The sequence below is a fragment of the Rattus norvegicus genome, chromosome 16 (assembly GCF_036323735.1).
Source record: "Rattus norvegicus strain BN/NHsdMcwi chromosome 16, GRCr8, whole genome shotgun sequence".
In the NCBI taxonomy this organism is placed as follows: domain Eukaryota; kingdom Metazoa; phylum Chordata; class Mammalia; order Rodentia; family Muridae; genus Rattus; species Rattus norvegicus.
In genome coordinates this window covers 3,701,640-3,725,098 of record NC_086034.1, presented here as the reverse complement: position 1 = coordinate 3,725,098, position 23,459 = coordinate 3,701,640, and the positions used below count along the sequence as shown (strand labels likewise).

General features: G+C 48.8%; 1 protein-coding gene across 3 annotated transcripts; it reads right to left on the bottom strand.

Annotated features, from left to right (window-relative positions):
- Positions 1–238: 238 nt before the first annotated feature.
- Wnt5a (Wnt family member 5A) lies at positions 239–22,799 on the bottom strand. Of its 3 annotated transcripts, XM_063275692.1 has the most exons (6): positions 21,196–22,799; positions 15,855–16,763; positions 15,321–15,454; positions 13,884–14,134; positions 8,928–9,220; positions 239–5,123 (listed from the first exon to the last, which is right to left on the bottom strand). In XM_063275692.1, exons 2-6 carry the CDS (start codon positions 15,891–15,893, stop codon positions 4,665–4,667), a joined length of 1,176 nt encoding a protein of 391 aa, XP_063131762.1. In that variant the 5' UTR covers positions 15,894–16,763; positions 21,196–22,799; the 3' UTR covers positions 239–4,664.
- Positions 22,800–23,459: the final 660 nt, after the last annotated feature.

Below are 23,459 nucleotides of genomic sequence, written 5' to 3'. Positions count from 1 at the left end.
AGCGAAGCAAAGAAGAAAAGTCACAGTTAATTGGAGGGCAATGAAAGACCAGCCATTAATCTACAAAAGACATCCTTGAGGTTCGAACATTATCTCTTCAAAATGATTTCTCATGACAGAAATGTTAGTGCCTTTTTTTTTTTTAAATCTGGAAGTCCTATTCCATTTTCTGAGCGCACCTTAGATTCAGATGAATTTGGCCCCTCTCTCCTAAATACACACACAGGAGCATGCTGGATTCCATAAAATGATTTTAATAGAAAAGTACAAGATACGAACAAAAATAAATAATCTTTATCTCCTTTCTAGCTCAGCAAAATGAAAACTGTATAAAAATTGGTCTAAGATGTCTCTCCTTTCTTTGCACACACTATGCAACCTTCTAGATTGGCTCACATTGAACCTTTAATTACATCTGCTTTATGAAGTTTGATAACAAGGTATTTCCCTAACGTAAAACATCATCCAATCATCAGATTTAAGTGTAAATTCCACATTAACAGGCAACTTAGAAGATCCCTTTTATAAGTTTAAATTCTTAGGTCTCTAAATGTTTCTGCAATAAAAAATAAAATCATCTTAAACCTTCATGACATGGCATCTTGTTCACCGCTCCACCGAGAGAGGGAAGATTAGAAAATGCTCTTTAAGACAATAAATATTTTTAAAGTATGCTTTACAGTAACAGTGCAGTGCCTTAGAGCTGTGCCTCCATGCCTGTGTGCATTAAACATGTACCAGAAGTTACAAGCAACTTTGCCATCCCCACTCTCTACCTATATTTCAGACTGAACAGTTGTTGCAAGTGCCTTTCACTGGTGACCACGTTAATACTACTTAATACTAGTTAATACTAGTGATCAAGTTAATACAGCTCTTGTCCACATGTTGTGTCATCCTGCTCTTGGGCTCGATCTGAAGGTTCCAGTGGCTTGAATAAGGTTGCAGAAAAAGACACGTTGGAACTGGCTGTTGGGGAAATCCTTGGAGGCTGGGGTGGGAGAGTGGGGGCAGGCAGCTGTTGACCTAGGAAGTGGCAGCCCGGGAAGGTCAAGAGCACAAAGAAACAGGACTGGAGCAGGATAGCCTTGCCCTGGAGGCCAACACTGACCGTTTTGGATGTGGTTCTGCATGCCACTGCCTGTGTATAAATGCTTCATTGATGTTCCTGTACTGGGAAGGTCTTGAATGCTCTCCAGGATGGGAAGAAAAAAGATGCTGACATTGCTACACCGAGTATATGTTTTAGCAATAAAGAACACTGGTCAATATACAACTGAAGAAAAACGGAAACAGATGTGTGTCCCGGAGCCACAAGAGTTTGAATTTGCCCAGAAATGCTATTTTAAACACTCTATATGTTGGTCTACCCTATTTGTGTGTGAGAGTGTGTGTGTGTGTGTGTGTGTGTGTGTGTGTGTGTGTGTGTGTGTGTGTAATAATGCATTCTTGGTTTCCTTTAAAGGTTTCAATATGTTACAAGGTTATCCAGAAAGAAAAGGGGGGAAGTGGGGAGCGTGCAGGCAAAGGGCCAGCTAATGTATCAATCTACAGTCCTGGCCAGATTCTGGTCTACATTTCCAGAAAGCAGGGCACACAAGGAATCTTTAGTTCCTGTCCTCTGCCGACCCTTGCTTTCTTCCCATAAAGACTGCCTTCAAATTAGATGCGGAGATGCTCCACAAGACTCCTGGTCAACCCGAATAGAGAGGCACAACAGTAGTAGTGGCAAACCAAGGATACATACAGACATGTGTGCACACATGCATCTCACACACATGTCTATGCATGTATATGTATAAGCCGAAGAGCTGCTCATGGATGAGAGCATGAGCCTTTTCGGTTCATCTCTGGGATGCTACAATAGAAACACACTCTAAAACAATTAAGTCGCATGCATAATGTCAAAAGAATGTGAGTAATCCTGTGGCCAGCTTTTCGCCATCTGCTTGACTTACTGCTTTCTCTCGCTCTGAAGGAACATCTATAGGAGAAGAGAATTCCACTTTTGTTCCAACACATATAGAGCTCTATTGAGGTTTCCTAACAGTCCGGTTTGGGTAAGAAAGAAAAAAAAAATCCGCTCTTCTGTTTTTCGAACACATAGCTGCCCTAGCTGTCTCTTGTGGCTTCAACTAAAACTATTTCTCTACATGAATTGCTGAAGGACAACTGAAACCTCTTACCCATATACAAGGAACATTTTATTTTATATTCTATCTTCCATGGGCGGAAGCCTTTCGATTTTTTTTTTAAACCAGTGAAATATACAAATCACACAAGACAGAAATATGTACATTAAAAGTACAGAATAAAGGCCATAGGGGATATACAAAATATCTGAATGAAGCGTAGAATATCTTACATTAAATAGATTTTTTTAAAGCTAGGATTGTTAAACTCCACTCTGCTCATAAACATGAATCAGTAAAAAAATGAACATAATCTGATTTAACAAATAAGAGAGAGAGAAAGAGAAAGAGAGAGAGAGAGAGAGAGAGAGAGAGAGAGAGAGAGAGAATGAACTTCATGGCTTTTGTAGAATAAAAACCAAAAAGTGACATTTTAAACTAAATTAGTGCTTTTTTTTTATTTCAAGATCTTTTGCTTGCAATTTACTGTAGCTGAGGGGGAATTAATATTTTGGGGCAATAAGTTAAGAGCCACAGGACTGAGGTGACCAGAAGGCTACCAAGCCCATGAACGGATACATACATCTTTTCAAACCTTGGAAAAAAAGAGTATCAGGCCTTGAAAACAACACAGCAGATGTCATTTTTGAAACAGAGGTGCCCTTATTTTAAAACACTGTTTAGACTAGCTATCTATGTGGTGAACTGGTTTGCGTGGGGAACCCAGATCCATCCTGTCAGACAGGACAGTCACATGTCCTCCCTGGGAAAGGAGTTGAGCAAATAGAGAGCAGGCTGGTACTCCTGGGTTCTGGGAGCCTTTCAAAGTCTAGGGCTGTGACAAACCACAGTGTCCTCCCCACGAAGAACACCAAAGAGAGGGTGGAGAACTGGCTGGCAGTGGGCAGGAAGTAGAAAGTCCACTTTCTAACCAACATACATTCAGGACGTGAGCCCTGAGCGCTTCTTCAAAGTCTTAGCTTGCTTCCTGGTATTCATGGTAGAGTCACAGACAGGCCAATATCAAGACTCAAAAGCTTTAGAAAAAGAGAAATCCCAACTGGACTGCAATGGAGCACAACACTCCAGGCAGAAAGCTAGCCCAGAGCAAACTGTAAATCTAAATCCCAGATTGCACTGAGATATAATTATATCTATATTTATATATGTATATTTATATATATGTTATATACAAAAAAACTGAGATATCAGGCACCATTAAACCATATCCCCCCCATTATAAATGCAACTGTTCAAGTACACTAGGAACAGTTTTAGGGTACACCTGCAGGATAATAGGAAAAACACAAAAGGAAAGTCTAAACACAGGAGTATAACAACCAAACAGCCGGAAGCACTTCTGTGGACTCCTTGGGCCAAGTGATATCGGCAAAACACATCAAGTCACCGTCCCTCCAAAGAAAAGCCATAGAGAACAATCCCTAAGTAGCTGGTTTTGAGCATTGCTCCTCCTATACAATTTCTGCCCTGCTGGCAATGAGCATCCACCAGAGTGGCCATTTGGAAGTATGGCCAGCAGAGTCCAGAGAGGGCTTTGGGTCGTGTAAGAAGATGGCTGCCACCAACTCCTCACAGAGGCGGTCTGCCCTTCAACTACCTGGGATTTTCTTGCTGCCTGTGTAGGGGGTTTGCAAATGGGACTCCTGGGTACGTTTTCATTTTTAAGAAAATAAGACGGCTTTCAAAACAAGATTATTATTTTTTTAGCCAAAATCCCTTCATGGACATAAAGTCTGGTATTCAGAATCAGTCGGCCATAAGGTTATGGCCTCAGTGTAGAAAATTTCAAGCTTTCTAATTTCTGGGGACTTCCCTCCCCCAGCCCACCAGCTCCCCAAATTTCAAGGACTGTTAGAAAAAGGCACATCCATAAACAGAGTATCTGTAGATGGGCTATAGCAACATACCTGACATGCCTGCTTATGAGGATGTGAAAGTCTAGCTTGTACCTTCTAAAAGATCGTTCTAAAAATAGAAAAAAACACAGAGTGTCTCGTATTCTGTATTTTGGCATATATGTATATTTAATATATCTATATTTAAGGTGATTTGTCTTATACCAGAGCACCTGCAATTCATTTGGTCACTGGGACTGAGTCACTCATGGGTCTGTACCACCTCTTTCACCAGGATACCACCCATCTCATAGGACTCTGTTTGAGAAGAAAATAGTTCTTATGCCTTCTAGATGTGAACCCCAACTGCACAGCTAAGTTCGAATACGTGTTATTTCCCCTTTATCCTGTAGCATCAGAAGAAAGAAGTTTCGTACTAACTTTGCAAAGATCCTCAAAATAAATATTTTTCTTAGTTTCCCCCACTATTGCCAAACATTAATTATAATATTAATAATAAACCACAGAGTTCTTAGATGGTAACAGAAGGAAGAAAAAAAAAAAACATGGTTCCAGCTGCAATTCTTGGGGGAGAAATAAAAAGAACCAGAAGCACTGTACTTTCTATAAATATGTGGGTCCTGGGAGTGGGACTGGATGATGGGCGGGCACACCACTATTTGCACACGAACTGATCCACAATCTCCGTGCACTTTTTACACTTGACATAGCAGCACCAGTGAAACTTGCAATGGCAGCGTTCGGTCTGCACCGTCTTAAACTGGTCATAGCCACGCCCACAGCACATGAGCTCGCAGCCGTCCATCCCCTCTGAGGTCTTGTTGCACAGGCGTCCCTGCGTGCCCAGTGAGCCAGTGCTCTCGTTGCGCACACAGTAGTCCGGACTTGGGTCGATGTAGACCAGGTCCTGCGTGGTTGGGGAGTTGAAGCGGCTGTTGACCTGTACCAGCTTGCCCCGGCTGTTCAACCTCATGGCCGCTGCGCTGTCATACTTCTCCTTGAGGGCATCGCCCACCTTGCGGAAGTCCGCCAGCTGCAGCCAGCATGTCTTGAGGCTACAGGAGCCAGACACTCCATGGCACTTACAGGCTACATCTGCCAGGTTGTATACTGTCTGTAGGAGGAAAAGGGGAAGGTTACTGTACTGATCCCCAGAGGAGCTGAGATGCTGGCATGAGCCTAGTGAACACTTTGTAGAGGCAGCCATGTCCCTAGGCTGAATCAAGGGCTTTGTTATTTATTTCTTCATTCCTCACCACTAGAAATATTGCATTGCCTTCTTTGAAACTCTGAAACTCCTTAGTTTTTTTTACTATTCTATCCACATCTATCACATTCAAATGGGAATAGGAAAAAAAATAAAACACCCCTGTGGCCTCCAGTTTGGTGGGAGGGAAATGTTATCAGTACAATGAGAACTGCATTTCTTGCCTCTCCTATCTGAATGCACACCCACATCCAAGCCTCCGAGGGATGTGCTATTATCCTTCTCTTCACAGAGAAGGGAATGGAGACCTAAAGGGATGAGCTCCTGCTCAACCACTGGCCAGTGGGGAGTGCCAGGATTTGAACCCAGACGGTAGGACACCAAGCCCATGTTCAGTGGGCTAAGTCAGGAAGGAGTCTATCCCCAGTGGGATCTTGGTTTCGATGTTCACCCATTCTACTGTATTACTGTGTTATTTCTGCTGTCGGGACTGTCGGGACCGTCAGGACCTGCTCTGACACCTGTGACCTCATCCAATCATGGCAGCAGCTTTGTGACATGTACAGAAACAGATAACACAGTGGCATAGCAAAGAGGCTCACACAGGTCACACAACCAGGTCTGGATATCAGTTATGCCCACTGCTACGCCCTCTTCAGTCCTTACTCTGTCCTGTCCTACCCTAGGTCTCAAGGACCACTTCAAAGCCATGGACATAGGATGTCTGACTCTGCCCTTGAACTTAGGTAACTGGATGCCCCTTTCTAAACCTGTTTGGCACCTTCAGATGGCATCAACTTCCTACAAAGTTAGGAGGATAAAACTGAAGGAACCAAGGAAGCACTTGGTACTCCAAATCCATTCAGTAAACCTGGTCTTTCTCCAGGGTGATGGGGCCATGGCCCTGGGTTTTTGCCCAGTCACCTCAGGCCTCCCAGGAGGAGCACTCAGAGGTCTGGCCTCACAGCACTGTGCCCAGCAGTCTGGGAGGTGGTGGTGGTCTATTTATAATCCTGACTGCCCACAGTTCCTCATGCCAGCAAGCTTCCAGAGTCATCATGGTATAGTAGTGCTGGCCAGGGCCTGTCCAGAACCCAGAGCTGCTTCTGCCCAAACAATTACCTCCCTCCTCTAAGGAATTATAAGGACTTTCTTTTAATGGGGCCCCACAGTACTTGCCATAAAGACTTTCAGACTGAGGAAGGTTTTGCAAATATATTTAACCTTTGCTCCCCCTTTTTAAGGAAAACCAAAAGCTAATGCCCTAAAAAGTGTTAATATGATCTCTTGTACATAGTGTTCAATTTTGTAAGGTACCCAACCCCCACTTTAGAGAAGAGGTGGTTTCTGTGCCTCTTACTGAATAAGATCCTTCCTTTGGCCCATCATTCCCATGATAGAACAAAACCAGACGTGGCACATTACAAAATCAAGGGCAACAAAAATAGCAAAGTCACTTTTCAACTTCTCTGAGGGTCCCTCTGGACACTGGGAAAGGCTTGACCCTCTCCTAACAATAGACAAGACGTTCAGGATTTCTCTATAGGAAAGAAGAGATAAGGAAGTTCCAGGCATGGCTGGGAACATTTCTGGTCGGATGTGCCAGTTGGATCCTACACAGAAGGGAAGATGTCAGGAGAGTGGGATCCTGAAAGTGTGCCCTTAGGGGTTTTCAGAGAATGGAGCTGGACCCCCTCCCCTGCAATTCCATGAGGGCTTACGACTGTGACAACCTAGAGAGAGGAGCAGTCCCTAAGGTGCAGAGCCTGAGCCAGGTACATGCTGTACTTTCTCTGAGGCAACTACCTGTCCCCTCAGGGAAACATAAACAAAATCTCATTGACACCCTCAGATGTTTGACAGTCACTCTGAGAGGAAGTTAGATGGAATTATCTCCATGATCTGTGGCTTCCCTAGGTCCTAGTATTCTGCAGTGTTTAATAATTAGCATAGCATTTATCAAGCACCGACTGCTGGCTGACTGTAGCTAAAATCTGAGATTGAACCAAAGGAAGCATTGTTGTCAGTCAGATTCCTTATGGTGTGGCACTAATATCTGACCTCACTCAGTCTTCACAATGACTACAACTACCACAACCACTGCGGTGAGGTGTGCTAATGTGGACACCCAGGATCTGATTTTAAGTTAGCATCCCCAGTGGCCACTCCCTGGCGTTTCAGCCCTGAGCACTGATGCATCCGTTTAAAATAAGTTAACTGAGGCTTGTAACAGATCCACTGCTTTTCTCACATAGCCTACGCAGCGGGTAAGTGGTCGGCCTCAGTTTCCCCATCTGTGAGACGAGGGTGTGGGGTCAGAGGCTCCTTCCAGTCCTCTATGGTCTACTCTGTGATTATCTTCCTTTTTCCTCACCCCAAAATACAGAAGAGTGAAATCTCTGACCAGAAAGTTCCTGGCACCTACCTTGAGTTCTGTGAAAAGCTAATGACCCTGGTTTTCAATGCTGCCAAAGTTAAGAAACATTGTCACCCCCTCATTTTAAAGCGGCCATAAAGTGCCATGTGTTTAACCGCAGGGGAAAAAAGGGTCTTTTAAAATATCTTGGAGTAGCTTTTCATATCCCCACCAGGGGAAGGCAAAAGGGGGGAACCAGGAGGCTCAGGAAGGCTGGGGGACAGACTGTCAGTTTCTCTTCTCTCCAGAGCCACCCTGGATTGGCCTGCTGGTCAGACTTAAGAAATGCCAAACTGCTAAAATGTCTGTCCTTTCCCTAAAAAGGGCCCTTTGGAAAAACTCTCAGCCCATCAGGTCTGCTGCATAATGCCAGGAGACAGGCAGGGAAAAAGAAAGTGTCCAAGCTAGAATGCGGCCTTGCTCCATGCTGTTTCCAAACTGAAACCCAGCCTCAAATGGTGACCACTACGACCCATTGGTGGGGACCAGCTAAAAAGATTCACAACACACTTCTCAGAAAGCAGCTGGATCTCCAGAGTCCATTTATGGATCATTCAATCCCCCGGGGGTTGGGAAAAGGAGGGGGGGCTTTCCAGAATGTGCACCTTAAGGAAAAACAAAACTTTAATCCCAGCACTCATTGAGGAGGCAGAGGCAGGTGAATCTCTGAGTCCAAGGCCAGCCAGGTCTGCAGAGTGAGTTCCAGGATAGCCAGGACTACACAGAGAAACCCTGACTTGAAAAACCAGGAAAGAGGGGACTGGAGAGATGGCTCAGCGGTTAAGAGCACTGACTGCTCTTCCAGAGGTCCTGAGTTCAATTCCCAGCAACCACATGGTGTCTCGCAACCATCTGAAATGGGATCTGACATACATAAAATAAATAAATCATTTTAAAAGAGAAAAAGAAAAACCAGGAAAGAGAGAAGGAAGGGAGGGAGGGAGGGAGAGAGAGAGAGAGAGAGAGAGAGAGAGAGAAAGGAGGGAAGGAAAGGGGAGCAAGGAGAAAGAAAAGAAGGGAAGGAAGAGGGAGAAGAGAAAAGGGAAAGAAAAGAAAAAAGAACAGAGATGAGAAGAAAAGGCCTGAGGTGAGCAAAGCAGACCTAGGCATTGAAAGATGGGAGGATCCCAAGCATACGCAGAAACCCCAAGGTATGAGTATCCCAAGAGACCTGAACTGAGCTACTGTGACAAGAGGGCCCGGCCCAGCTCCTGTGTGTGTGGAGGGAGGGTGGGATGGGTGTGGGGATAAATGCTAGTGGGGGTTGGTAGTGTCAGGGGGATCATGGCACTCACCCTGCGACCTGCTTCATTGTTGTGCAAGTTCATGAGGATGCGTGCGCTCTCATAGGAGCCCTTGGCGTGGATTCGTTCCCTTTCTCGTGCGTCCACGAATTCCTTGGCGAAGCGGTAGCCATAGTCGATGTTGTCCCCGCAACCGCCCCACAGCCAGTCCCGAGGTAAGTCCTTGGGGCGTGCTGCGCGGCTGCAACCACAGGTAGACAGCTCGCCTTCCCGACATGCTCGGCTCATGGCATTTACCACTCCAGCAGCGCTCACCGCGTACGTGAAGGCTGTCTCTCGGCTGCCTGCGGTTAAGGATGAGGAGTCACTAGATTGCCTGCCCCACACAGAAGCACAGATCTTGCTGGGAAGAAGGGAGAGATGGCGGGCGGCCACTAAGGCCCCTAACACACTGGCCTGGGCAGGCTGGAGAAAGTTGAGCCCCGACATAACACCAATCCTTGAAGAAGTAGGGGTCCCCAGACTTTGTGGTGCTGGGGAAACCGCTCTTCAAAACAAAGGAGGAAACAGTTCTCAGGCCCACTGAGGGCAGAAAAAAAAAAAAAAAAACTAGACAGCAACACCTGGGGAAGCCCTAACACAGAAAATCCTGGATTATTTGGTAAAGGAGAGAGCACCCCCAACATGCCTCAGTGGCTACTGAAGTGAACAGGCAGAGACAAACCTAAGGCTGACAGCCCATACTGAGCCCCACTCCAAATGTTCACCCAGGCCCCAGCCCACCTTGAGGCCAGCTCAGGAGGATGGATCCAGTCACACACAACAGCAACCAATAACAAAGGAGACAAGGATACCTACATCTGCTGGAATGTTTTTAGAGCCTAGGCAAGACCCCAACACTGCTGGCTTGATTTTTCATTAACCACCCCTTCCCCCTTCAGTTTGAAGATATTCAAAATATCTTATTTCCAAAATTGCATATGAAAGAAGTCATTGAAGGAAAGCTCAGAACTGGGCTAGACTCTTTTTTACCCTTGTTCTAATGTTGACATTATTTTCATGTTGAACAGAACAGAATTTGCTAGGCTTAGAAGCCTGGGTGCATCTCAGGTCCCCATCCTCACAGCCAGGCAACGCCTGATGCCCTCTCTCTGTAGCTGTAATCTCTTCCCTGCTATGGGACTCCATGAGCTCTCCACTCTTCACCACTCTGCCCACTTCTAAACCTGCCCTGAAATGCTCTCATTCGAGAAGGAGCAGTTAAGCTTTTTTGTCGTTGTTTGGTTGGTTTTTTTTTTTTTTTTTTTTTTTGCTTGGTTTGGTTTGGTTTGATTTGGTTTCTCAAGACATGGCTTCTCTGTGTAGCCCTGGCTGTCCTGGATCTCACTCTGTAGACCACACTGGCCTTGAACTCAAAGATCTGCCTGCTGGGATTAAAGGTGTGTGCGGCCTCCATCACCACCCCCCAGCTACGTGAGAATAATCCAGAAAGCAGTTCCTGGTTCATCTTGGTTCCACGTCTGCACCACTGGACTCTCCTACTCATGGCTTTTGCCCGCCTGAAGCAGTGAGAAGACTACAGAGAGGGGAACAGACTCAAGGTGTGTCGGGGACATGTAAAGATCATCTCCCTGTAAAGCACTCTTGGGAGCCCTAGCCACAGGCACCAGTCTGAGCTCTACTTACATACAGAGAAGTTTCTAAAGTAATTTGGTAAACAGCTGCACTGTGAAAGAGAAAGGGTTAACATCCTGCCAGTCGGCTTGCTTGTAGAAGAAAGACTGGTGCTCCTCACTTTCAAAATCAACTGTAACATAAGGATATTGAAATGGATGCCCATGAAATAAAGGTCCCTTCTGATGCTAAAACCCCCTGTACCAGACTGGGTTTCTCAGACGGTCAGAAAGCCTGCAAGCAATCTTTATGAAGCAGAAGCAGAACAAAGACAGCAGATCTCAGCCAAACTCAGCCAGCCCCAAAGAGATGGTCCTGCTCACTCTCCTGCCTGCCCTCTCCAGGAATAGTTCTGTCACACAGCTCCTGGGGCCATTTGTGAAGTACTGAGGCTTCAAGTCATACAGACTTCCCTCCTGCATTTAACAAATGGGTAACTGGAGGAGCGCACTAGTGGTTGGCAGGAAGATCCAACCAGAAAGTTCCAGTGGGGCTTTCCATCTGTCTAGCTCACATTAGGGCACGGCAGAGCACATACGTTGGGGGAGTGGGAATAAGAAGTTGAGCAGACAGATTGTCGGAGTTATTTGAAGATTAACACTGATAATACAGAGAGTGTTGTGACCTGAGCAGGGGAGGGCTGTGGAATAAAACTCTTATGGGTAGAGGAAGAGGAGATAAAATGGTCCTCTGAGGACAGAGGGGATGAGACACTGCCCTTTGAGGCTTTTATACAAAACACAAATCACACACAGCTTTTCCCCCCATAGGTCTAGCTCAATCATTTCGATCTTCATCCAGAATACAAAACCTGGTAGGAGTCTGTAAGCTAATTGTTGACTATGGAGAAACAGCAGTTTGAAGAGCGCTGCTTGGCTAGGGGGCGGCCTGTGTGTCTCCCCATGGCTGCTCATTTGGTTACTTTCCCTCTGCATGAAATCGAGGCTGACTTGGCTCCCCACGTCCCTTAAAAATGGTGCCTTCCTGAAATCTTTTCACAGTATAGAAACAAAGGCAGAAGAGAAACAAAGGCTGGTCGGAGAGGGGAACGCGGTGAAAAATGAGAATGCCTCCAAAATGAAGCTGGGGCCTTCAGGAGGTGACTGTGCCTCCAGGGCAACTGGCACCTTGGAAAAATGATCCTGGAAAGGAAGGGGTCAGAGGTGGCAGCAGCAGCTTCCCAGACACTGGCCACTCACCGGGGTCAGAGTCTCACAGACAAGTGTTACTCTCTACGTCTCTGAGATCCTGGGAGTTTTGGAGTAACTTGGGCACACCTTGGGCACCAAAGGTCCCAAAGCTCATTGGCTTCAAGCAAAGGCTGAGCTAGGAAAAATTCAGTCTCTGTTCCTTCTCACCCAGAAAACTCATTAAAATTTCCCCACTCTCCTTCCCTTCTTTCCAAGATTGGGGGGTGGGGTGCTCAGGTGGGAGTCAAACCTAAGGTGCCAGGTGGCTGTGCGCTCTAGGACAGCCAGGTACTTGGAAACCTCTGGCCAGTGAGGATGCACCCTGTGCTTCCTGGAGCATCAGATGACCCACCCACAGCACCGGTCACTCTCACCTCACCAGGCTTTGAGAGGGTGGAACTTACACAAGCCCCACCATCCATTCCCTACCAGAGAGTACCACACAGCCAAGGACCAAAGAGGGGACTTAAAAGAGACAATGAAACGTGGGCATTTGGAGTTGGAGCTCTGCTCAGGCCTGGGGGACACAAGCATGTTGAATCTTGGACCACATCTAAATTGAATCTTTCAGCAGTACTTAGATTCACTCAGCTTATCTGGTACACTCTTGCCTAGAACGGCCTTATGTCAAGGATGAGGAGGGCGAGGAGGGTGTTCAAGTGAGTTCACGGTTAAAGCCCTTGTGACTGCCACCTTCCTGTGGCTTTTTCTAACTTCTGTCCCTGTGAGAATATGGTGGTTTTAAAGGCAACAGAGGTGCTTATAAAGGGAACACCCAACAACACTTGCTGTTTAGATAGAATTTACAAGGAGGTTTTAACTTCTCTCTTGAAGCTTCAGAAAGCAAAAGTAAGTCCCTACCATCTCCCCATTTGGTGACCTTAAAACAGTCTATATCTCAGGACCATTGCTGGCAACCTAGGCTTTGCTACTCCAGTCTGACCCCAGGATATACATTAGCACATTTTAATCATTGACAGAAAGGACAAAGCCCCGTGAACCTTGCAGGCTGGGGCTGCAGGCTGTTCCCCCACTGGATTAGTGGAATGGTTTCCAATCCTGCGTTATTTTAGTTTATGAAGTCCCTTGGCTCAAGCATCCACTGACAACTCTTTTTTGTTCTCAATGAATGCACTTTTTTAGGGTTTTCTTTCAAAAGTATTTTATCCATCTGTGATGGATATTAAGCCAACTCTTTCTCTCCAGTCAGTATAAACAGTTAATTGCCTTGATAAATTGCTTCTTAGTTTTGGAGTCACTGCAGTGATATTAATTATAAGGGCTTGTTTGCATAAAACTAAAGAGACCTAAAATATTCACACTAGAAAACACACATGGCCCATCTGTCAAGTAGGATCCTAGACTACTACAGAAAACCACAGGCAAACTGAGTTTTCCTTTTTTTTTTTTTCTTTTGGTCCAATTTAAATGCTATCTCCCCCTGAATGGAACAATAAACTCAACAACATATTTGAAAATTAAAACTCAAGCTGTATGCAAAAACACTTAAAATTGTTACTTCAGAGTTTCTAGGTTGAAAGCCTAAGCGTGTATTTTTTTTTTTTTGCCCGTTGTCAAAAATCACACACACACACAAATTGTATCACTTCTTATTAAAATTCTTTCTGGAACTAAAAATAAAGCTTTTAACTTTATATATCTCTGTAGCCTCAGGAAATGTCTATATTAGGAAAATTAAAACCTTACTGCCGGCATTGCCAGCATTCTGAAAGATGACAGCTTGGGCCATTTGGATTGTGGCTGAAGAAACTTATAAGCACCGGAAGGGTTCTTAGATTTAAAAGGCTTTGAATGGCTCAGCTTTGCCCCATCTATGTTGGATCAATCAAAGCAAGTACTCTGCTTGTACCCTAAATAAAATGCATTTTACAAAAAGGAACTGTCACAGGGAATGATGGGATCTGAGGTGTCCCCCTCCTGATCTGGTTCAAGGAGTTAGAAACTACAAACAGAAGTGAGGATCAGAATTAGTACCATTCTGGGAAATGACACAGTTCCCCAAGCCATCACCCAGGCTGTAAAGAGGACAGTTCATCAAGCAGTCAAGCAAACATAAACCCCCCCACCCCACCCCCCACCCCCGTGCAGACAAAGTCGATGGGCATCGCAAAAGCTGTCCTACCTATTTGCATCACCCTGCCAAAGACAGAAGTGTTGTCCACTGTGCTGCAGTTCCATCTCCGATGCCGGAACTGGTACTGGCACTCTTTGATGCCCGTCTTCGCGCCTTCTCCAATGTACTGCATGTGGTCCTGATACAAGTGGCAGAGTTTCTTCTGTCCTTGAGAAAGTCCCGCCAGTTGGCTGCAGAGAGGCTGTGCTCCTATGATGTATACTTCTGACATCTGAACAGGGTTATTCATACCTAGGGACCTGCAAAGGGGAGGGGGAGATGTTCATTCAAGATTTACGTGAACTCCAGAGGTAGCTCCCTCCTCCCCGAAAGCATGTCAGCCATACAAGGCTTGAAGCAAACAGATGCCTTTTCTCTCCTGTTTGTCCGCATGACAAAGTATGAGGAGGGCTTCATAGAACTCCTCTGTTTAAACTGCAGAAAACAGAGGTATTGTGCTGTCCCCACCCAGCCATCTGGCTCCCTCAGTCAGTGTTTTCATTGCCTTCTTCTGCAATCACCACATACCTGATCCAGTATTTCTGAGATTCACTGGGAAAGAGGGGAAAGTGGAGATTTTCAGAGACCAGACATAGCTTTAGAGAAAATGACTCCAGGCCTACACAGTAGATGGATCCTCCTCGGAAAACTCAGGAATATCAAAAGTAGGGAAAATTAGGTGGAAGATAGCAATACCTTCGAAGGCATGAAAGTACAGATGCTGATATCTATACAGACTGAAGAAAAGTCCCCATGTTTTCAGATGCATTAAAGGGGATTCTTCAGTGAATGTGAAGGATCCAAGCTAGGAAATTCAGTGACCAGAAGTCACATTTGACAGTCAGGAAAAAGAAAATGCTACTCCGTTACCAGGGAGAAACGATCTAGAATGCTGCCACCACACACAATCCCCTAGATGCACTGAAGTCCAGAGAGAAGCCCCCATTTAGGAACTTTTGCCTATTTCAAGTTCACCTCCTTTTGATCAAATTTCAAGTGCAAATACTCTCTATTTGGGGGTTAGATGTCTTCTAGGACTCTGTTGCTTCAGATACTGTGGGTTAATAATCTCAAGCGACAGAAAAATAAAAGGGAAATTCATCTTTATTTTACCTGGGGGGGGGGGGTGGTGGCAAGAGTAAACTGTATTGACAGACTTAGAATTATTAAAGAAGAGTATTTCCCTCTCAGTACACGTTGTTCCTGCAAGCCCAGGTCTCAACAAGGGCCTCATAGAAAGAAAGAGGCTGAGATTTATATATTCGGGTTTCCCTGTGGAACTGAGTGTATGATTTACAAAACGAGCGGGTTACAAGAGAATTCAAATTTTAAAAGCCCATAGAACATATACCCACCTATATTAAATGAGTGTACCCATGCTCGCTTTCCAGCTTCCAACGCTATACCACAGTGCAAAGGAAGAGTAGGCACACGGAACCAACTTACCACCAAGAATTAGCTTCTATTACAACCTGGGCGAAGGAGAAAAATGTGGCCAAAGCCATTAGGAAGAACTTGGAAGACATGGCACCTCCAGCGGTCCCCAAAGCCACTCCTGGGCTTAATATTCCAATGGGCTTCTGGAGAGGGAAGAAAGGAGCAGATGTTTATTGCCTTCAGATAATTTTCAAGCATACAAGTTTAAACGACGGAAACATCCGAGGTCTCTTAAGTTTACTGTTGATTGACTGCGCTTCTCCTCCGTGAGGTTTCTGATGGCGAGATATAGGCAGTTTCTTTTTTCCAAATTAATCCACCCACGCAACCTCACCAGGAAATCTTATTTCGCTAGGATCCTGCGCGCGGGGCACGCCAACGATTACAAACATGTCTCAGTGCTGTTGAGTCAAAGCCCGGGTACCAGGCTTCCTGCGACTTCCAGTCCCGCACCCCTACGTTCCTCCCTAGCTTCCCGCTGCGCTCGGTCTCTCCTAGAAAATTCACTCGGGAACCCGCCGCCACCCTCGTCCTCTCCCGGACCTGGGCCGGAGCAACAAGTGGAGCCAGAATTAATTCCATGGGCGAGAGGAGCGCGAAGGCGAGTGGAGCGCACTGCCGGAGGCTGCCGAGGAGGCGGGGTGGCCGGCGCGGGGGTGGGGGTGGGGGCAGGACGCGGGAGGGAAGGGCAGGGGGTGGGGGCGAGGCCCCAGGGACCAGCGCGGCGCGCGAGTGCCCAGTTGGGAAATGCAGCTCCGAATTAACATCGTATGTTTTATAATCAGTTTACGGGGCCGATTTTGGGAAAGCCACTTCCAGATGGGGAAGAGCAGCCTGGATTTCCTTTAGGATCTGCTTCAGCCAGTTTGGGGCGGGGAGTAGATGAAGTTGGGGGTAAGGGATAATGAATGGGAAGAAGGTCAGCTCTCCCACCCCAGGGAACCCGGAAAGCCTGCCCTCTCCTGCCAGCGGCCTCCTTTCTGTCTAAGAGGAGGTGTAGGTCTCGGTAGAAAGAAGTATCCGGCTTCAGTTCTTTTAGGAGAGGGTCTTTGCCCTACCCTTCCCTTCCCTTGGACCCCATTATTCTGACTTTTTACTCTCCCTCTGGCCCCCACGTCCAGCAGCGGCTGGGGGGCGGGGCGAAAACCACGGAGAGCCTGTTGTTTCTCTTGGTGTTGTCCCCATGTTTTCATCGCACCACTGCGGGCCTGTGTCTTGAAGTACACTGCCACCCTGCCTCCAGTCTAGCCCTCCTGGCCCAAGTCAGGCTCAGTTCATTCAGTTCCAAAAGGTTGCAAACAGGCCGAGGCGACAGATCCCCAAGCGGAGCCAGCTCCCAAGCATCAGCACTGCCCCTGGCATCCGGGGCGCAGGGAACCGGGCGAAGTTTCTTCCCTGAAGATATTCGGGAGTAGAGAGTTCCCAGTCTGCTCCCACTGGTGATTTTTCCACCTGCAGGCGGCGGCGGAGAGAGAAGAGTGTGGGTAGGAGGAGCAGGTTTCCAACGTTCCCCTTTACGGTCTCTGATAAGTATAACTCTGTGATGCCCGAAGCCCCGAGGGAGCCCCTTCTTTTGGAAAGGCAAGAAAGGTGAACCTCTTCCAGGCGAAGGCCTTGCCGAGACCAGCTCCGTGAAAGGAATGGAGGGGACCCTGTAGGCAGTAGAAACGCTAAGGGGCCCTGGAGCGAGCAGTAGCTTTCTTTTTCGAGCCACCCCTTTGGCTTGGACACCTCTGAGCTCCTGGTAGAGGAGCTCGTGTGCTTGCCAGTGCCAGCTAACCAGCGCTCTGAGCCTAGGCTCGGCCGTCCCCAAAGCACCGCAAAGCTGAGGACGCATCCCGGAGAGAATGGGAATCTGGAGTTTCCTCCAGTCTAAGAGAAAGAAGGTTCAGTCTCCTTCCCTACCCCCGCCTGAAGTGTCAAGTTTCCTCCAGGGGAGGGGTGGGCTTCAGGGTCTTTCTTTGCGCGCGGCCCAGACTGCAATGGCTAGAGTCCCCAGTGGAGGCTAAAACCATGCACTAGTGTGTGTGTGTGTGTGTGTGTGTGCGCGCGCGCGCGCGCACACACACACACACACACATACACACCCTCGTGCACACTTACACACACGTATGCACAGACAAACACGTTGCGAAGGGCTCCAGCTCTCAAATCGCGGCGGGTCTCTAACTTTTGGAGCTTCACAGCGGGCGGGGCGCGCGGGGCGGGGCGCGGGTGGTGGAGAAATTGATAACAGATTCGGCGGATTACAGGGAATCTCTTTGTTAGAGCCGAAACCACACAAACCGAACCCTATCCCGGCCCGACGCTCCCGGGGCAAATCCACCAGTTCCCAGAACCCGGGCCAACAGTGAGTGGAGCCACCGGGTTTACTCAACTCGGGTCTCCTCGGTTACAAATTAGGGGTGTCCCAAGGAGATCGACCTGAGAGCCCCGGAGAGCAGCATCTGCCTTGGACCCCTTGCACTTGCCTGGAAACACCTCGGTTTTCTTTCCTCTCCAGTCTGTTGCAGTCCCACAAATCTGTGCGATTCAAGGAACTCACAGCGAACTCACTAACGAGCACCACCACTCTAGAGTGTAAAACACCCGACCGGGTGAGTTTAGGAGAGATCCAAAGCGAAGAAGACGGCGTGGAAGGAGAACTTTCGGGAGACTGCCGCAACAGGGTTAAAACAAAAGTTCTGGTCAAAATTATCCAGAGAATGAGCCAAATGTTTTCCAATAGAGGCTCGGGAAAGCAGACTGTGAAACTGGAGCATCTGTCCTTGCCGGACGGACAGTAGAGGGTGCAGGCTTTTAAGAGGTGCAGCACAGGGGTGGGTGAAGTGAAGAAAAAGCGTTGTTTGCGGGTCTTGAAGCCAAAGCAGCTGAATCTGGATGATGCGGCTTCCTCAGAAAGGAATCCCCAAAGCCTTCAGGGTGGACGAGATGAAAGGTGCCAGGGAATAGTGCTGCGCTAAGGCGCCAACCCGAGGAAGAAGAAAGTTGGTGGGAAAAGACATTTCCTTGGTTGAGATACCTACAGGACACACGCAAAAGTGTTCAGCTGCCAAGTGCAAAAATAGGTCGTTCCTTAAGGCGAACACCAGACAGGCTAGGCACAGAGTCTCTTTTGAGGGTCAGGGGTTCCGGAGGTACCGGGAAATGCACCTACTTCACAGCAGTTCGGTCATTTCCCTCTGCTAGACTCTACATTTAGGGCCCATGTCTGGGAGTGGAAATGATCAGAGATGCCAACTAAGCGGAAGAAGAGAGTGACCCAGGCTCCCGGTGGCGAAAAGGAAGATGGGAAACTCCCAGATCTCAGTTCTTGAAGAGATGGAAATTGAACAATGTTCTCCAGTCTGCACTTTCTCTGAACCAAGAAGACCGATGGAGAAACTTGAGGGAGGGAAACTCGGTAGCTGGCACAAACTTGGTTCTCCGGCTTCAAGAACGGCAAAGAGAAGACCTTGAAGAAATGACCAGTAGGGTGTCTGCTTAAGGGGGGAGTAGGCAAAGGAAGCGTTGCTCCCCCTCTCTTCGGCCTGGGCCAAGCTGAGCTGTAACTGTCCCACTCCATGAATACGTGTAGCTAAGACACATGCAGAAGGCAGAAATAGCCAGTGAGGTAAGCTGGAGGTTGTCGGCTGCTGCAGTCAGGGCGAGAAACCTGAAAAGTTCCGGGAGTGACCCAGAATCGCCAGGAGGTCGAAGAATGGTAACAGTCCAGGAGATAAACTTCTCCTTTTCCTAAGCCTCAGGGATGCACGCCAGGGCTCTCCAGGGCCCACACACAATTACCTCACCTAACTCAGCACAGAGTCTAAAACTGTCTAAAACTGAGTTGTGTACCCCCGATGAGAATAAGAATTTAAAAATCAGTTCAGTCCCCAATCTTTACAGGGGATTTTTTTTACAGACGAAATTCATAAAGGAAGACGAAATCGCTGTTTTCGTTTTTGTGTTTAATAGATGAAGAAGGAGAGGCTGAGAGAGGGGAACGCCACGAGAATCCAGGACCACAGAAAGAATTGGTGAGACAATTAGGGGACACACCCGAGGCCTTCTACTGTGACACCCCCTCACCACTGACTTAGAAAGGGTCGAAATCCTTCGTCCAAATTGCCCAAGGCCTCTGGTGGGTTATACCAAAGGCCCTTTTCTATTCGAAGCTCAGGGCAACACAGATTGTCCCCCTGGCAGAGAAAGGTCTTGGTGGGAGAGTGGAGCAGAGTTGTCGCCAGGGGTGCAAGTAGGACTGAAACTCAGAGGGGCCTTACTTCCAGATGGCCAACAGGGGGCAGCCGGCACCGCGCGGCCGGTTAGAAGGGCCGTGTTAAAGCTCAGTTTTGCCGGCACGTAGCTTGCCCCTTGTGCACAGGAGCGCTCTGAAAGGGAAGACCTGAGTCTTAGGCTGGGCCTCCTTCCCAGGATCTCGGATCGAACCGCCAAGAAGACTAAAGCCGGCTTGGCAAAGACTGATCTCCAGCTCCCCAAGCCCCCAAAGCAGAGCAAGGGTCCCAACGCGTCCACCTATACCCTACTTTCCGCCATTCCCCAGTCGCTGAGTACTTACGACATTGTCTCCTCCACACACCCCCACCGCCCCCAGGGAAAAAAAAAAGCCTCGTCTGATGGAAAATGTCTTGAAACCAAATCTGGCTAGGTGTGCTAATATCGTCAAGACAGCGGAGGCTGAGGAGGTGCGTCCTCATTGTCGGGCCCAAGTTATTTCCCCAGAGCGAATTGTCCATTTAAAGTACGACCACAGAGCTGTGACTCAGACAGGGCATGGAGGGTAAAACAGGGCCTTAGAAGCACTAGGGTTTAAACCCTTTGAAGAAAGAAGGTTGTTTGCTTTTAGGAAACAGCTTCGTTCCGATTTTCGTCTTACTCCCTACTAGAAAGCTGGAAACGAGAGATACGAAGTATAAGTGGAAATTGTTATCGAGACGTGGAGGGCAACCCGAAGAAAAGTTGCTTGGAAAATTGCTAGTTATATTCCAAGATGAAACGTTAACTTTTTTGTAAAAGTGAACTCTGGGTGACCCTCAGAGTGTGTGACTCGGCTTTAACATGCAACTGACAATTAAAACAAACACGAATTCACAAACTAACCCCCGCCCGCTCTCGCAACGCAGAGGCCCTTGAGTCTCTAAAGCACTAGGCTGACTCCGCTCAGGGGGTAGGATTAAAGCCACTAGGACCACTACTCCCCGCCCCCAATGCTGCAGTAAAGGGCCTGAGCTCACCCAGAGGCCGCTAATAAAGCTAATAACGCGACCCCGCTCCCCGCGCGGGGTGCGCTCTGGCCCCCCGCCAGGCACTCTTAAAGGCACAAGGGCCTGGAACGCTCGGGTTACTCGACCTGGAGAGCTGGGGACTGGGCCCTGATCGGAGGTTGGGGGTGGGGAGTGCATTGCTCCAGGGTAGGTGGCCCCTAGTTTCCCTAGTCTCGCCGTTTCTCCTAACCCAGTCCTCGTCCGGCCTCAGCTCTCCATCCACACAATCTCCGCGTGCCGGGGAAATGGGCGTTTGATATATACTTGATGAATCGAATCATTATCCTGTTGCCGAAATACACATAGTAAAACTACACTCCGGGTTCTCGAGGGTAAAAAGAAATGCCGTCGGTGACCTGAACTATCTTTCCTGCCTTCACTCTTCTCCATAGTTGAACAGGTTTGAAGAATAGCCTGTGCGAAAAGTCTCCAAGGACGCAGAGTCAGTGTCCCCAGGGTAAGGGACAAAAAGATCGGAGTCCCTGCCAGCGACACCGGAGTGTAGCTTTCTCTAGGCAGTTGGAGAAACCGAGGGGATAAGGATAGATTGAAAGAGTTCAGTTAACTTTGAAAAGAAAAAAAAAAGTAGGGAGCGTCCGTGCGCACAGAACACTTACCTTCATGGCGAGGGGGAGGGGGCGCGGAGAGGAAGTCGCCACCCCAGCGAAGGGGGCCGAGGAATCCAAGCGAAGCGTCGGGGTTAAGCCTGGGGGGACGATTCAAAGCAGGACTGCGGAGTCCTCCTGGGCGCGTCGGGTGGGCGCAGCGACCCGGAGCGGAAGCGAGCACTGGCACCCGGGCTCGGGCTGCGGGGCTGGTATAGCGTGGAAATGTGCCCAAGAACCGAGAGGGCGCCGGCGCGCGCGGGCGAGCAGCAAGCGCAGGGCCGAGCGGGGACACAGTGTAGGAGCCGCGGGTCCGACGAGGGCGCGCAGGCGACTGTTCCGCGGCGAGGCGCTCCCTCTCTAACGTCCATCAGCGACGGCGGTAATTAGGGCTTTCCAACCCCAAATGTGGGCGTGATTGTGCAAAAGACTTTACAACAAATAATAAAAAAAATTCTTCACAAGAAGGTGAAAAAAAATGCCCAACTACTCAACGGTGGCCCGAGGCGGGGAAGGGGGGGCAATCCCTATGCCCAAGATGCCCCCAGTTCATTCACACCACGAATTCTGCAGACTTCTGGCGGCTCACGCCTCCTGATTGTCAGCTCCTCCTCTCCGGGTCTGTGACCGAAACGTCTGCATCCAGGGGCTGCTCCTGCAGCTGACTTAGCTAGTGGACGTCTGTGTACACACAGACACACATCCAAACACACACACACACACACACACACACACACACACGCAGAGAGAGACACGCGCGCACAGACACACACACACGCAGACACAGAGACACGCTCGCACACACAGACACACGCAGCAGCAGCAGCAGCAGCAGCAGCAGCAGCAGCAGCAGCAGCAGCAGCAGCTATGGGGCTACAGAACAATCAGGCACGCATGGTTTTTTCTCTGGGAGATGCCGCTGAAATCGCCCAAGTCGCCATCAAAGCTGCAAGAGTCAGCGCCAAATTTTGTCGTTTCATTTTAGAGTCTGGCAAATACCAGGCGCAAAGAAAATGGGTTCAAGGCAGCCCTGAACTTTCTGCCACTTGGTGGCTTGAGCCGTTGATGGACAGCTAGCCCGTGGGGGAACGTTGGCTTCCCCCTTCTGGTCCCCTTCTTCCTTTCTTTCTTTCTTCCTTCGGGTTAACCTTCTTCTTTCCACCCCCTGCCTTTCCAGGGCGAACAGAGGGAGAAGACGGAGGGCGCGGAGCTCCGCGGTGGCGACTCAACTCCAGAGTTCCATGGCGGCCGAGGCTGCCCACCTCCTCGGTCGCGGCCGGGGTCCGAGGGGCGGTCGTGGGGCCCAGAGGAGGCCGCGGAAGGAGCTAGCGAAGCAACAGCCGCACAATCCGGACTCCGGACGGCGGAGGCGTTCCTCGGAGCCTGCAGCAACTTTCCACGCGCTGCGGTGCCCCACAGACTAACTGCCCCAGCGTGGGGACCGCGTGCCCCCCCCACCCCCCGGTCCTTCTGACCAGCTCCCTCACTTTCGCCCTCCCTCTCTCCAGACTCCTCTTTCCCTTGGTGTTCTCAGCGAAAAAAAAATATTTTTAAAGTTGCAGAACCAAACGCGGCTGGAGAGGCAAAGGGGGGTGGGGGGGGAGAAAAGTCAACTTTGCCTATGCGCATGCGTGGTGAGGCTGTCCTATGACAAACTTCGCAGAGTTTTAAAGCTGTACTACGGGGCCGGGGTGCCGGGAGGCGGGGTACGCTCCCCCTTGGGCCCCCTCCTCAAGGCTCCCCATCCCCCAGGCATCTGTTGAACGAGGTCCATTCTGCTGTTGTTGCCTGCCCGCCTCCTAACTGGTTCAGCTTCTTCCAAAGCAGTCGACCCCCCGTTTGTGAGGCTGAACCCCAAGTTTCCGAACCAGACCCCCTTGGCTCAACTATCCCAAACTGCATTTACTGGAGCCTCTACAAAAACGACCTCACTGACGTGGATCCTCGTCGCGACATCTCCTTCTGGGGAGAGTGCTTGAAGCCTGGGCTTGGAGGGTAGGGTGGGCTCGGCTAGCGCATCTTGCAAAGTCCCTGACGTCCTAGAGGTTTGCTAGACAGGATTGCTCCTCACTCCAACGCGGCCAGGCAAGAGTAGAGGTCTGCTGGTATGGATCTAGATGGCGGCTCTCAGGTGAGAAGACTGTGGAGTTTAGGTGAACCGGGGGATCCAGAGTCTGGAACTTCTCGATACTTCTAGATAGCTGAAATTGTTAAGACTTGGATTGGACATAGTTGCCGGATGTGCACCACCCCATCCTCCAGCATGCCATGGGGAA